The following is a 15,623-nucleotide window of genomic DNA, read 5'->3' as shown; positions in this document are numbered from 1 at the left end:
TATCCAGAGAGGAAAAACACCAACACCATATTTTCTCCAATACCAACTGTGGCATGCTTCCTAGTAATGGTTATATTTAAAGGAAAATTCATACCCTGTGCTCGAAGCTGGACTAGTTCTTCATTAAGGGAATCTACAGATTCTTCCAGTTGCCTCTTTTTTTGTTCCACATTCTGAAGATACTCTGTTAGTGACTTGATCTTTGCTTCATGCTTTCAGAATGAACAGATATTGATTTATTTATTTATATGTAAACTAGGTATATTCAAATGAAGCTGCATGAAAAGTTTAAGAGCTCTTTGTGTTTTTAAAAAGGGCAAATAAACCTCTCAACAAAATGCAGTCAACTTCCTATTTCTAAACCAAGTCTTATCTGTGTAAATAGATTATCCATGTTGCAGTATCTGGGGTCATAATCCACATATTGGATTTAAGTAAATATCATTATCATACTCAATCTTGTGGCTCCCACAAATGCGGCAATGGGACAAGAAAGGTAGTTGTTCATTTTTTCTTTTACTCTTATTAAACATTCCACAAATAAATTAGAAGTCCTAGAGCAGAGCTAAAAAAAAACATATTGGTGATCAATAGAAATAGGGGAGCAAAGGTTTGATCACATGAGTTTGGAAAGTTGAAAAAGCATGTTAGAAAAGTTTAACAACATTCATATTAAACTAGCCTTTGATATAGTAGAATGTTTCAATTCGCTCAATTCTAGTTGTGATAATTTTATGTTGCGTCTACTTCCTGACATTTCCCTCTCCCTTTTCAATTTTGCCTCAAGAGGGCAGAGTGCTGCTGATGAAGCCACTGCTTCTGCACATTAAAAGAAAAGTGTGTAACCTCCCCCCACAGAGCTGAAAGAATGTCAGAGCATCCCATTATAACACTGAAACTAATGTTTTATATTTTATAAACGTTAAATAGAGGAAACAGATTTTTAGGCTAGAAAACTTCTCTCAACATTGAGAGAGCCCAAACTACTCAACTGTGCTTACTGCAACAACACTAAGTTCAAGATCTACAATCTTCTTGGTTCCCTTGGTTATATTAGGAGTAATATCTTAAAAAAAAAAGAGATCTAAACACTTTAGTGTGATACCCAAGTTCAAAATGGAGACTGATGAATACAAAAATTAAGCATTCATCTGAACAAATGTCTGACTTCCTACTTATTCTAAAGGCCTCTGAACTACTAGTTTCAAAATTATAAGCTATAGATTAACTTATCTACAGATCTGTAAGACGACAACCAAACACAGGAATCAAATATCAAAAAAGGGAGCTACACTACCACATTACCTGTGAGATACGAAGCTGACAAGCAGCCAGCTCTTTTTCATTTTCCTCCATTTTTTTGTTGCTTTCAGTTTGCGTGCCTTCTAATTGTTTGCACCGCTTTACCATTGTTTTCACTTCTGATTTCATTTTGCTAATGTATAGTCTTGCCACTGTGAATTCCTCATCTATCATACCAGTTCCTTCAGGCTGCTGAAAGGAAAGTTTGGATAAAAATATTAATTCTACAAAGACTTAATTAAAAACAGAGTATCAGCCAGAAAACAGTGCCCAACATACAACAACCATTAGGTGGCTAGCTTCAGACTATGTTTAAATGATTACTTTTTTTAATCTTTTATTATATTTCAACCAAATTCAGACCAGAAAACAGCTTCTGATGCTGTTTCCCTTGGTAGATCAAAACATTTATATTTTCCGTAATACTTCCTGTCCATCAAGTAAGTCTGCTTGCCAGTATGGACTGTCTCCATATAGATAATGACTTTGTATTTTTAATAAATAGTACATTTAAACAAGCAATCTTTGCCAAAAAAGCCAAACTCAATTAATAAAAAATGCTTCTCTCAAGCATTTCTAACTTGTTTGACCTTCTCCCACAACCATAACTGAAAACACGGAGAATGCCTAGCTGTATAGCCAGGGTAATTATAAAGCATTTTTACTATGCTGAAAATACAAACAATAAAGCACTTCATAATAGCTACAGAGCATATGAATTTATCATGCTAGTATATTTGGGGTATATATGTTCCCTACCTTCACATCATTATTTCCAACTGCAATTCCTATTTCTGCAAGATCTTTCAGTAAGGAGGCCATCATCTCTGTTGCTCGTTTTTTCTGGTGGTTGGTCATTTCTTTTAGTTTCTGAAGCTCTGCATCTATACTGGCTAAAGTTACCTAAACAAAGGAAATATCTAAAGTTAGATTTTACCAATTTATATAGGAATATTTTTCTCATTTTCTTCGAGAAACCTCAAAACATGCTTAACGGTGATCTTAAAACAATTACCAAAACTACAAGCCATGGTTTAACAACAATATTAAAAAACCAACACCACCCGTTTTTGCTGGTTATAAAAGGACCTAAAGAAGTAGGAAGATGCAAGTATACTTTCCCCCATTACACTTTAAAAAAAAAGATTTGTAAAAACTGTTTACTATATTATATATTTAGTTTTGTATCTCAGTGATTCTAAGGCTCCAAAAGCAGATTAATATATTAAACCCAAGGATTTCTACTAGGATGTTGTTACAGTCTTGATTCACAGTCACAATATGACTATTTAAGGCCTACTCAAGTCTTCTATATCTGATAGGGCTGTGCAAAATTTTGCTGAATGTTTTGTTCTGAAGCTGTTTTGACGTGTTTCAAGCTCGAAACAGTGAACTAGAAACAAAACAAAAGGCTTTAAAACAGTTTCAAAATGAAATAAGGGCACTCAAAATGTCTCAAGTTTCAAAGTAGCCTGGTGGTGGGAGGCAGGAGAGAGCCAGGGCTGCACTCCGCCTCCTGCCACTGGGCTGAGCTCCGTGGAGCTGGTGGAGCCGGTCAGAGCGCAGCCTTGGCTCTCCCCCACCTCCTGCCACCGGATGCACTCTGACCAGCTCCACCAGCCCCACAGAGCTGAGCCTGGTGGCAGGAGGCGGGGGAGAGCCACTGGCCAGGGCTGTGCTCCGAGAGGCTCCACCACTGACTCTTCTGCCACCAGGTTGAGCTCCATGGGGCTGGCAGAGCTGGTCAGAGTGCAGCCTGGCAGCAGGAAGCAAGGAGAGCCAGGGCTGCGCTCCAAGCAGCTCCACCAGCCCCATGGAAGTCACCCTACCCTCCCAGGGCTGCCGGACTCTGCCCAGGGGCACAGGCCCCCAGATCTGTGGCGGATGACAGGAGGCTGCCTGTGGCCAGCGGCAGCACCAGTCTTCCTGGCACTGGGCGCAGGCTGCACTCAGCGCTGGTCCCAGGTGGCAGCAGCAGCCTCCTGTCATCCCAAGTGCAGATCCAGGGGCCTGCACCCCCGGGAGTCATCCAGCACAGCCCCACAACCCTCCTGAGAGTGCAGGCCCCCAAATCTGCACACGGGATGACAGAAGGCTGCTGCTGCTGGCAAGTGACACAAGTGTTGCTTGTCAGCACCTTGAGGTGAAGTTTCCCAGAAACCCTTGCACTTATCTCCTTGAAACTTGGCAGGCTTCATGCCCTCGGAAGGGGCTATCATCCCTGCAAATTTCATCCAAATCAGGCATGAAACAACAAAGCTATTGGCATTTTCATAATTCTCCATTATAACCTGCGGGTCAAATGTTGAAACGTGTCGAATCAGTAAAACAGTTTTAGCTAAATGAAATGGAACAGTGCTCCAAAACTAAACAAAATGGCAAAACAAAACACTGTCTCTTCGAAGTGGCAAAACAGAAGTCATAGATTCATAGATGCTAGGGTCGGAAGGGACCTCAACAGATCGAGTCCAACCCCCTGCCTAGGCATGAAAGAGTGCTGGGGTCAGATGACTCCAGCCAGATGCCTATCCAGCCTTCTCTTAAAGACACCCCAAGGTAGGGGAGAGCACCACCTCCCTTGGAAGCCAATTCCAAATTTTGGCCACCCCTACCATGAAGAAGTTTTTCCTGATATCTAGCCTAAATCTGCTCTCTGTCAGTTTGTGACATTGCTCCTTGTTATCCCAAGAGGTGCCCTGGTGAACAGAACATCTCCAATCCCCCTAATGAATTTGTAGACAGTCACGAGATCATCCCTTAGCCTTCTCTTGCAGAAGCTGAAAAGGTCCAGGTCCCTCACTCTCTCCTCACAGGGCTTGTCCTGTAAGCCCTAACCATATGAGTGGCCCTACTCTGGACCTTCGAGTCTATCAACACCCTTCTTGAAGTATGGCACCCAAAACTGGATGCAGTACTCCAACTGCGGTCTGATCAATGCCGCATAGAGGAGCAGTATCACCTCCTTGGATCCATTATCGTGCATCAGCAGATGCATGACAAAAGTGCAGTTAGCTTTGCTGATCATTTCACCACACTGATGACTCATGCTCATCTTGGAGTCCGCTACGACTCCGAGATCCCTTTCTGCTGCTGTGAGGATCACTTCTCAGCCAGTAGATGTGCTGGATATTTTTGCACCCTAGGTGCGACACTCTGCACTTTTCCTTGTTGTACTGCATCCTATTGTGCACTATCCACTTTTCTAACTTGTCCAGGTCTGCCTGCAATCGTCCCCTACCCTCCTGTGTGCGCACTTCACCCCACAATTTAGTATCATCCACAAACTCAGACAGAGTACACTTCACACCCACATCCAAGTCACTGATGAAGATATTGAAGAGTACAGGTCCAAGGACTGAACCCTGAGGGACCCCACTACCCACATCTTTCTAGGTCGATACCGACCTGTCTACCACCACACTCTGGGTGCAACTGCTAAGCCAATTTGCTACCCACCAGACGGTGTAAACATCTGTCACAGCCTCCTAATTTAGTTATGAGAATAGGATGAGATACTGTATTGAAGGCTTTGCTAAAGTCCAAGAAAACAACATCCACCTCCACTCCTGCATCTGAGCATTTTGTGACCATCATAAAACAAAACTAGATTGGTCAGGCATGATCTACCTGCTACAAATCCATGCTGGTTTCCCTGCTGCATTATTTTTCCCACTGGATTCCCACAAATATGATCCTTCATAATCTTTTCAAAGACCTTTCCAAGGATGGAGGTAAGAGTGACTGGCCTATAAAAGTTACTTGGATCCTCCTTCCTCCCCTTCTTGAAAATAGGGACCACATTGGCCCTTTTCCAGTCCTCCGGCACCTGACCCAATTGCCACGAAAAGGAACAGTGCTGTTTCACACAGCCCTAATATCTGACAAGCATCCAAAGAACAGACTAATGCCATGAGTATAAAGAACAAACAGACAGAATTAGAATATCTAAAACCCTACAGGAAAATTTCTCCAGTAAAGAGACGAGGCAAGATTTTAACAATAATTGTTTCCAAAGACACTAAAGTGCAAGGTTGTGAGTATAAGATAGCCCCAGGAATAAAAAGAGGGAAAAAAAGCGTAAATCCTCACTTCTGCCCAGTGCCACAGAAAACACATGCTTAGAGGGCTTCTTCCTAATACAACTGAAGTAGAAAGTCTGGTGGAATCAATCATGCATGTATTCAATATAATCAAGAGTAAGAGGATCAAGTCCCTCCAAGGACCCTTAATTAGTTTCTTCCAAGGAAAGGAGGGTAGGAGGCAGATGCTACTTTCTTTTGAACAATTTTTTGTTATTATTCTAAAACAACCTGAACCACCCCTGGCTTCCACTAGAAAAGTTGCTTTAATCTTACAGCAAGTATTTTTAAGAAGGCCCTGGTGCTTGAGGATACATACTCTTGAATACTTACCACAATCACGTGAACCATCGTATAACGGTAGTTAGAAACTAATACATTATCAAGGGAATCTTGCTTCTGATGAGTGTCCTGGTCCACACCATAACATTAACCATGGTCACTCTTTTATACAAAAAACAACAACAACCTGCAACTTCTCTCAGTCTATACTGATATTTTAGCTAGGAAGACCGATGAGACCCACTGCAATCAACAGGAGTGGACATTTAAAAAGTGAGGGCCAGAGCTACAAAGATATTTAACATCGCTGGCGCTCAGCCCTGAATTAGAGTGCATTTCAGCACTTTATCAGAGACCCTACCAGCTTCAGTGCGTAGCACAAAAGGAAGCCTTTGCTATTCTAAACAAAATACTTTCTGTAACAGAGGGGCCTGTCACATTTTACCAACTACTTCTGAATATAGCACATGGGTCCTTCCTTTGACAAGGGTCTCCATTCTTGGTATCTCCATCAAAGCCCTTGCAACTCTGAGACAATATCCAACTCTAAGGGTGTGGAATAAAACTACCTTTGAAATAAACCAGAGAAATGAAGGATCATTGTGTGAGGCATTCATAGTTCTTGTCCAACTAAATATACACTGAATTCCCTAGCAGCCTTTACACACAAAAAAACCTGAAGCCACTCAATACCAATTTTAGCAGTAAATACAAAGCTACATACTACTGAAGAAGCAAAGGCAAAATGAATTCTAAGAAAGTCTTTAAAAACTGAATCAACCTTGGGAAAAGGTATTTTAGCCAAAGACTAAAACATGAAAGGGGAGTTTGGTTTGTTTGATCAAAATCCAATGCTGAAAAACAGGAGAACTTCCAATGACTTTCAAATGACAGAAAGGAAAGGGCAGCATCTTTTTATTTCTATCAACACACTTTGAAGGCTGCTCCATTTGAGCTGTTATATCTGCCACCAGTAGATGACAGATTGTACTGAATTAGAAGGGGGGGGGGAATTTACTGTGGATTAGCTTGGGGGTTTCAAATTCATCCAGCCCCGCAGGCTGAATGAGTGTCACTGGGCCAGTCTGTGGGCTGGACCAGATCGACTCCGTCTCTGTGCATGTTGCCCCCAGGGCATTTGCTATCCAAAGCATGTGGGCTAGACCCAACAGTGCAGGCAGCTCAAGGGGGTCAGTCCAGGGCACTGTATACAGCCCATGCCCTGGAGTCCTCATGCTGTGCCATGAAAATACACACCATGCACTGGGCCTGGGGGCCACATGCACAGCCAACACTGGGGCCAGTACAGACTGCACGTGGCTGGCCCGAGTGCTGCATATGGCAGAGATCTGGGGTGCAGCCTGCATGCAGCCCCATGCCAGCCCTCCCATACTGTGCACAGTGCACGTGCTCAGTCCAGCCCTGTGTAGCACGCACTGGCCTCAAGGTTCACTATGCATGCAGCCCACAGCATGCAGCCTGGACTTAACACTGCATGTGCCATAGGGGATCCAAGGCACAGGCTACATTGCAGCATTCTGTGCTGGATGCAGTACACATGGCACTGGGTTCAGCCTGGGAAGCGCATGGAGTGCATGGTGCAGTGCCCAGCATAGGGGGTCCAGGTCCCACAGGCCAGATAAGGCCAGCAAGCCATATGTTTGACATTTCTGGATTAGCTGATCTACAATAAACTGTTCCACGTGCCCACTGTAACTCCAATTATTACGAGAACTTGCAGCAATATAGCAATTGCCTTATTTATGAGTCAACTACCCGAGCTTAGCTTCCACTTAGCATGGGAGAGTGGACACATGATTACCATGGTTCTGCTGATGTGTGGCGAGCCCCTTCCCCCATTCCCAGTCTTTCAACAGGGGATAATGTGTTAATTTGCCCATATCAGCAAATGGGTCTCCAAGACCTCAAGATGAGAAAGGCAGACTTCACTTAAAACTCAAATCATACTGTTACTACTATTAACTTTATATAGGCAATTCAGATTTAACTTGATTTGGGGAAACTGACACCTAGCACTTAAGGTGTCTGAACTTGGTGATCTGTCTAATCTGGTTGGCTGCTGCAGTGACAGGATTAAGTCTCCTTCCTAATGCAAACTGCACTGTTATTAACTACTGATTATTCAAAAAGGCACCTCCAGCAAGACTCCAAAAGGAAAGAAAAAAAAAAAAGATATGGATGACTGATGACCTAGAAAATACTATTTTCTGGGTTTTTTCAAATGGAATGGAGCAAGCTTCATGTTTTATATGCCAACATTTGACTCAAATAATCAAATCAGAATGCTAAATTTTGAACTAGAAAGACTGCGAGGTTCATATTAGAGCTTTTCTATTTTCTGGCATTGAGCTTAAAAGTAAGAAAGCAGTTGGAAAAACAACAGACGTGTTCTAGCCCAAAGAAAAAGCAGACATTTGTAATTCCCAGCTCCAGTTTCCTACCGATTTCTGATTGAGTTCATCACTAAGCAGCTCATATTCTTTTGCTTTGTCTTCTACTTCCTGAGATTTCTGATCATAATTGACAGCAAGTTCTTCAAGGGCTTGTAGCACTTCTTTCACTTCCTCTTTAGAGGCATCATTTTCAGCCTGGAGACGATTCAACTCAGCTTGCATATTATCTTGGTCCCGTCTGGTAGATGCAAGCAGCTATGACATTGATAAAAATTTAAACACAGATCACTGCTTCAATAAAAAACTGAGACAACTGCAAGTGAGACTCCAAACTTACTGAAAGAAGTTTCTTTTAGAAAATAAACCTAGACCTAGGATTTGCACTTTGTCTGCAATGTTTAAATAGCAGTCATTGTATTAGAGTATAAACAGGATTCTAACCAACAGGTGTTTAAACTATTTGTCAGTAACAAGGACAAGACTCCTTGTATTTTTATATCCAATAATCACTGAAGAAACAAGTTATTTTATTTAACTGTTACAAAAAGATTAGATGAACAAGAAGCTGAAGTTCACAACAGATATTTCCAATTACTTCTTTTTTTAAACAAAGCTTCTAAACCATTAGCACTATTTGCACTTTTGAAAAGTGGCTTCACCGGGTCGTAGAACTTCATGCCCAAGTATTTTAATATTTTAGTTGCTAAATGGGCATGCCCAAGGAAAATGGAGGTTTTTTTCAAAATAATACTGAAGCGCTCAACCATTTTCTAAACACATGGTCAAGGGCATCTTATACAGAGACATGCATAAAAGGAAACAAATCAATTTTATTCTCTAGGAGAGCTGGACAAGGTTGCCAATATGCTCTTTTCTCTGCTGTCTGAATATAAAATTAAGGAATAATTTAGTAACTGAATGAGGTAAGATTGCAAAACATACTGCAAAAAGCTTTTGCATGCAGACAGCAATATTAATCTATATTTATCCTACTTACAAAATCAGTCAAAATGAAGGTATTAAAAAAGCTTTCATTTCTATGGCAAATTTACTCTGCCAGAACTGAATGGAAAAGTATGTTGCTTCATAAAAAGAGACCTTTTCTGCAATACTTTAGACTGTGCATTCTAGCAAGCTTAGATCATGCAGCTGTCCCCTCCTTAGGTACCATACTCTTAATGAGCTGGAAGACTGAAAAAATAAGAGTGCTTAAGATCAAATGAACAAACTAAAATTTATTATAACATCCTGTGTTCCTTTAGGAAAAGGAAGGCATGTCAAGTGGTGAGCACTGAGAAATTGAGAAGTTAGCTTTTGACTGTAAAACAGTAAAAAAAAAGTCTGTGATACAATAAGAAACAAAATTTGCTCATAGAAACATCATCCCGAGAAGTAAATTATGTTTAACATCCCTAAATTTTAGTACCAAATAAGAAGTCCAATACAAAGATATGCAGTAACAAAATTTACCTCTTCCTGATCCAACATTTGTGTCTTCAGCTTTTCTACTAACTGGCTCTGCTGATTAATTTCTTCATCCTGTAGTTCAAAAACACAGTCCCGTCAAGACATATTGAATCGAACATCACACAAAATTTCAAATGCATGCTAGGAATCAATTATTTAAAAAGTTTCCTGTTCAGTAACAATCAAATGAAGAACCAGTGATCCAAATAATCAATTGTGCATGTGATTTTTCATGGTAGGCTTCTAGCTTTGTGTGTTTGTAGAACATTACACAGAACCCAAAAGAAAAATCCTGTTTTGATGTACCGTGTTTGGAATTTGAAGAGCTGAAAAGTTTTCCTCAACTCCCAACTACACTACTTGGGATAAAAAAAATCTTTTTTCCGAGACAGTTTAGTACTGTTGTTTAAAGTTAAATTAAATGGCATATTTAAATTGTAATTGTGTGTGCACATGCTAAAGATGCTACTAAATTCCCTCTACTCTCCTTATACTGGCCTGTTTTGTTGTTGTTGTTTCAACTTACTCCCCAAGCTCTACCCTGTTTTATTGTTTTGTTCATTCATGCAACCCCAAGTCCCTGCCGAAATTGCGAAGAACAGCAATTAGTCTCAAATGAAACTGTGCTTTCTTGTGTCCAGTCCCTATGGATTAAAAAGCCAGACATTACATGGATTGAAAGTACCCATCGTCTTAAATGATAGTCTTGTACCAGTACTACCAGATTTGTAAAATGGAAATACCAAATTGGAACCTCAAAATCATACTTAAATAAAACAAACAAAAAACTATACCACAGTATCTTTAAGATGTTTGCATCCTTAATATGTAATCATATTGCCAAAAGGCAAGAAATATTTATAATTCCATTCATTGCAACCTCCTTGAACTTTGATTGTGCAGCAGAAGTTAGCTGAGAGAGATCATTCTCTATTCTCTATTGCTACACACTGGTTGCCAGAAGAACAACCATGTGTGTATAACACTTCTCTGAATTATTACACACAGATGTGACAATACGAAGAAAAATGAAGGTCATCTGAACATGGAGAATTGATCAAATATGAAAAAAAGCTCTCAAATACAAGCGCTCTTTGGATTTTTCTGAATTGTTGTACATTCTGGCCACAGATCAATTTGTACGGGGGTCAAGCTTACTGTACAAATGCAAATCAGCACAATGTGTCAACAATGGTCCCTACTGACAAGTGAAGAATAGTCAGAATTAAGTATTAATGCCCCATGTTTTCAAAACAGCTCTTAGATTTTAAGAGAATGACATACCTTATCATCAAGTTGTTTATACAGTTTAGCAATTTCTTCCTCACACTTTCTTCTCTCAGCATCAGTAAAACTGCCAGTCACTCCAATTGTGGCAGCTGGTTTATCATTAGTGATAGTAATATCCTTATCCACTGCAAAAGCTTCCAAGTTGGCTTTTTCTTTGTCAAACTGCTCATCAACTGGTACAGTCTCCCCTTAAATAATAATAATAATAATAAAAAAAAGTATAAGTATACTTTGTTATCAGATCACTTATGGAACTCTTTCACAGAATAAAATAACACTGAAAAATATCAGATGCTGTATTTTCTCCGTACAGCCAGCACCAAACCAACTGGTGGAACAAACAGAAATGTGCGTGAAATAGGGCTGCCCATGGGTCTAGAAACTCTGGCAGAGGAGTGGTGGCAAAACTAACTGTCAATATTCAAAAAGCATACTGGCGGTGGAAGCAGGGGGCAGGGACAAAGGAGGAGTACACCTCCCTCACCTGAGCTTGTAGGGATTTGTTAAGGAAGGCTAAAGCAGTACTGGAGCTTATATTAGCTTCTGGGATTAAGGATAACAAAGAGTCCTTCTTCAAGTATATAGGTAGCAAGAAGAATTCTTGGGGTAACATTGGATCCCTGTGAGGCAGGGCAGGGCAGTTAGTGACGGACGTGCGAGAGAAGGCAGAACTCTTCAACAAGTTCTTTGCCTCCGTGTTCCTGTCTGCTGACAATGGGGTGCTCTCCAGTGATAGCGTACAGAGGCCCAGGAAGGATGCGAGTCCCCCAACTGTTAGTTCAGACCTAGTTAAGGACTACCTGGAGGGCTTAGATGTGTCCAAGTCGGCAGGCCCGGATGACCTTCATCCGCGTGTGCTGAGGGAATTGGGTGGTGTCATTGCGGAGCCATTGGCATGGCTGTTTGAGGACTCCTGGTGCTCGGGCCAAGTCCCTGAGGACTGGCAAAGGGCCAATGTGGTCCCTATCTTCAAGAAGGGGAGGAAGGAAGAGCCTGGCAACTACAGACCAGTCAGCCTCACTTCTATCCTGGGGAAGGTCTTTGAAAAAATTATCAAGGGCCACATTTGTGAGAGCCCTGCAGGGGAAGTGATGTTGAGGGGTAACCAGCATGGGTTCGTGCAAGGCCGATCCTGCCTGACTAACCTGGTCTCTTTCTATGACCAGGTAACAAAGAGCTTAGATGTGAAGGAGGAAGTCGATGTCATCTTCTTGGACTTCCAGAAGGCCTTCGACACAGTGTCCCACCCAATTCTGGTGGGCAAGCTGAGGGACTGTGGCATTGATGAATGCACAGTCACATGGGTGGCAAACTGGCTCCAGGGCCGCACCCAGAGGGTGGTGGTGGACAGGTCTAAGTCGACCTGGGAGGGTGTGGGCAGCAGAGTCCCCCAGGGCTTGGTCCTTGGGTGGGTGCTGTTCAACATCCTCATTAGTGACCTGGATGAGGGTGTGGAAAGCACCCTGTTCAAATTCACTTTACCCCACAGCTTGGTGTCATCAGCGAATACACCGGCAGCTTGGGACCACATCCAGGCAGACCTGGATAGGTTAGAGAAGTGGGCGGATCTGAACAGGATGCGGTTCAACAAGGACAAGTGCAGGGTGCTGCACCTGGGGAGAGGGAACCAGCATTATGGTTATAGGTTAGGGGCTGACCCTCTCAGCCACAGAGGCAGAGAGGGATCTTGGAGTCAGGATTGACTCCAGGATGAATACGAGTCGCCAATGCGACGAAGCAATAGGCAGAGCCAACCGCACCCTGTCATGCATCAACAGGGGCATCACTAACAGGTCCAGACAGGTCTTACTCCCCCTCTATGCGGTGCTGGTCAGGCCGCAGCTGGAGTACTGTGTCCAGTTCTGGGCACCGCACTTCAAGAGGGACGTGGAGAACCTGGAGAGGGTCCAGAGGAGGGCCACTCGTATGGTTGAGGGCCTCCGTGGCCAGCCCTACGAGGAGAGGCTGAGGGACCTGAATTGCTTCAGTCTCCACAAGAGGAAACTGAGGGGGGATCTTGTAGCTGCCTACAACCTTATCAGGGGCAACCAACAGGGACTTGGGGAAAGTCTGTTTACCAGGGGCCCCCTTGGAGTCACTAGGAACAATGGCCACAAGCTGAGGGAGGATAGGTTTAGGTTAGTTATTAGGAAGAACTGTAAGAGTGGCCAGAGCCTGGAATAGGCTTCCCAGAGAGGTGGTGCTCTCACCTTCCCTGGAAATCTTCAAGAGGAGACTGGATAGGCACCTGGCTGGGGTCTTATGACCCCACCCACCCCCAGTGCTCCTTCCTGCCCATGGCAGGGGGTCAGACTCAATGATCTGTCTAGGTCCCTTCTGACTCATTGATTCTATGATGGCTTGGGGAGCCACAGCAATTCATGCTGCCTCTGCTCCACCACCACCACCACCACATTTCCAGACCCATGGGGAATCCCCCAGCCAAACAACATGGGCCAGTGCACAGAACCAAGCCCACTGCACTGAAGAGAGGGAGAGCTGGCAAATCTATGGGCATGGCAGCAGGCTCAGGAGCAGGCTTAGCTTAGCTTCCTAGCTGCTTACTATTCAGATACTTGGATACCTTACCCAAGATAAGATCCTGTTCTTTGAAAATGTAGCATAAAAGGGAAAGGAGGTACATGCAAGAAGATACAGTATTTTCCAGTTGTGGCAGATATGTTGTTTAAACATTTTCGAAGTATTTCATAGATTTAAGGCAAAGAGAGACCATTACATTATCCAGCTTGACAACCTGTCTCTGTCACTAACTTTTACTTAGTTATCCTGCTTTCAGCCTAATAACTTTCTGGAAGATGTGCTTCAAATGAAAGACATTCAGCTCTGAAAAACATCAAGAGACTGAGAATCTATTAAATTCCCTTGATAATCTACTCCAACAGTCACCATTGCTATTAAAATTGTGCTTATTTCTTATTTCAGTGTGTCTGGTTTCAGCCAAATAGCTTTCAGCAATTGTTGACATCACCTAATCTCTTAAAATTCTTAGATGACACCAACCCTCCTGGAACTTCACTATAAAAACCCCTTTTTTCAGGTTGCCATCTTCCAGGATACAATCCTCTGTTTTGTATTTATGGCCTAGGTTTCTAAATGAATACAACTTTGTATTTAGTGGTATTTTGTTAGAACAGGCCTAACCCTTAGAGGAAATCCAGACTGCTCTTATGATCACCATCGTCATAAGTTACAATGTCACAGAGTTGATATAAATAATCAGTAGCAGTTTTATGTTTAGTTCGAGATTCCTAGCATCAATCCCTGCAATCTTCTACTAACTACTACTTCTGAGATGTGTCTATTGGTTCTTAATCTGTTTAAGTAGTGCTAATCAGGCACTCCAGGAGCTACTGAAATGAAAAAAATGCAACTAACTGAATTTTCATGTACTACTAACTTGCCTGTAAGAAATTGGTTCCACATTAAAACTGATTACACTATTTTATGGTAGTATTTAAATAAACTAGAGGGCAAAATGACTAAAAGATTTTTAAGGCTGAAGCTTTTTATCAAGTTTAGGCACCTATAACTAATATAAAACACCTAAAACTTTGGGAAACAATATAAAAATGTTGATACATTAGACTTTAAAAAAAAAAAATCCCTTTTTTGCATAACAAAAGCTACAAACAAGCTCCTCACCATTGCGCCATCTGTTGAGCTCATTTTCAAGCCACTGTATGGTGTTACGTAGGGTCTTGTTTCTTTCTTTTTCTCTTTCATACTTCTTTTTCCATTGTTCTGCAGTCAGTTCCACATTGACACAGACTGTGTTCTTAATAGTCTTGGCTCTGGAAAGAAAGATTTATTAGTGAGCCATCCTGGACCAGTCAGATATAAAGATAGTATTTTAACCTGCACATCAGACAAGCAATTGATTAAATACATCATGCATCAGGAATACTAAATTTGAATGTTCATACTCACAATTGCTTATACTCACAATATGCATTAGTTACTTGAGGTTTTATACAAGACAACTAGGAAGTATAACAAAGTCATTCAATACCAAGTCCACACTGCCCTAATTTTCTTCTACCATCTACATACATTCAGGATGCTAACTAGTTAGTGGGAATAATGCTAATACCAGATATTTACAAAATTGAAATCCATATGTAATGCACAAATTGTTCTAAAGCCGTTTCTCTTTTTTTGTTTCATCTTTTGGACAGAATGAGGGATTTAAGCTAAGAACTGTCTTTAAAAATAAATAAATAAGTTAAAAGGAGAGGATGTGCGCCCTGGCAAGCCATCTGAAACTCACCAATTCTCTCATGTCATCTAAAATATATTCCAATCTCCATTCTAAGATTATTATAAAACCCTGAACTCCAGTAATGTTAGTTTCTTATGCCTCTATACCATCTCCTACTCTTCAAAACTGATATGCAATGCACGTAAACTTTTGCTGGATTTAAACTTAAGTTATAACCTGCTCCATGAATTTTGTGCGTAGCCCATCCAGGAAGAGCTGTGCTTCCTGGCAGTGGCTGAACTTAGCTGAAAACCTCCGAAGTAAGCAAAAGACAAAAAAATAGAAGTTCTTAACCAGGGCTGCTGTTAAATTCAAGAGAGCTGGGGAAGGATACCCTGACTAAAAGGGTTAAGAACGACTGGCCTAAGGCTCTGGGCAAACATACATTTTAACCACTTTGAAAAAAGGAGGAAGAAGCTGGTGCTGCTCAACAATAGGCCAGCTTTTATGTTACTGTTGCATCTGCATTCTCCCACAGTTGATACGCAAGTTAAATAAGTCCCTGTAACT

At 41.7% G+C, this 15,623-nt stretch overlaps 1 protein-coding gene across 1 annotated transcript in view; it reads right to left on the bottom strand.

Annotated features, from left to right (window-relative positions):
* KIF5B (kinesin family member 5B) overlaps positions 1-15,623 on the bottom strand; it is a 56,414-nt gene that overhangs the window by 18,532 nt on the left and 22,259 nt on the right. The window contains exons 11-17 of the mRNA XM_019508200.1: positions 14,498-14,646; positions 10,829-11,022; positions 9,548-9,616; positions 8,126-8,332; positions 2,062-2,205; positions 1,306-1,494; positions 95-212 (exon numbers count right to left, since the gene is read on the bottom strand). Coding sequence (XP_019363745.1) covers positions 95-212; positions 1,306-1,494; positions 2,062-2,205; positions 8,126-8,332; positions 9,548-9,616; positions 10,829-11,022; positions 14,498-14,646 — 1,070 coding nt within the window. The remainder of the gene's footprint in view (positions 1-94; positions 213-1,305; positions 1,495-2,061; positions 2,206-8,125; positions 8,333-9,547; positions 9,617-10,828; positions 11,023-14,497; positions 14,647-15,623) is intronic.

This window comes from Gavialis gangeticus, unplaced genomic scaffold (genome assembly GCF_001723915.1).
Source record: "Gavialis gangeticus isolate Ggan-Ray unplaced genomic scaffold, GavGan_comp1, whole genome shotgun sequence".
Lineage (NCBI taxonomy): Eukaryota > Metazoa > Chordata > Crocodylia > Gavialidae > Gavialis > Gavialis gangeticus.
Note: the sequence above shows the minus strand (reverse complement) of the source record. Positions and strands in the feature narration are given on the sequence as shown.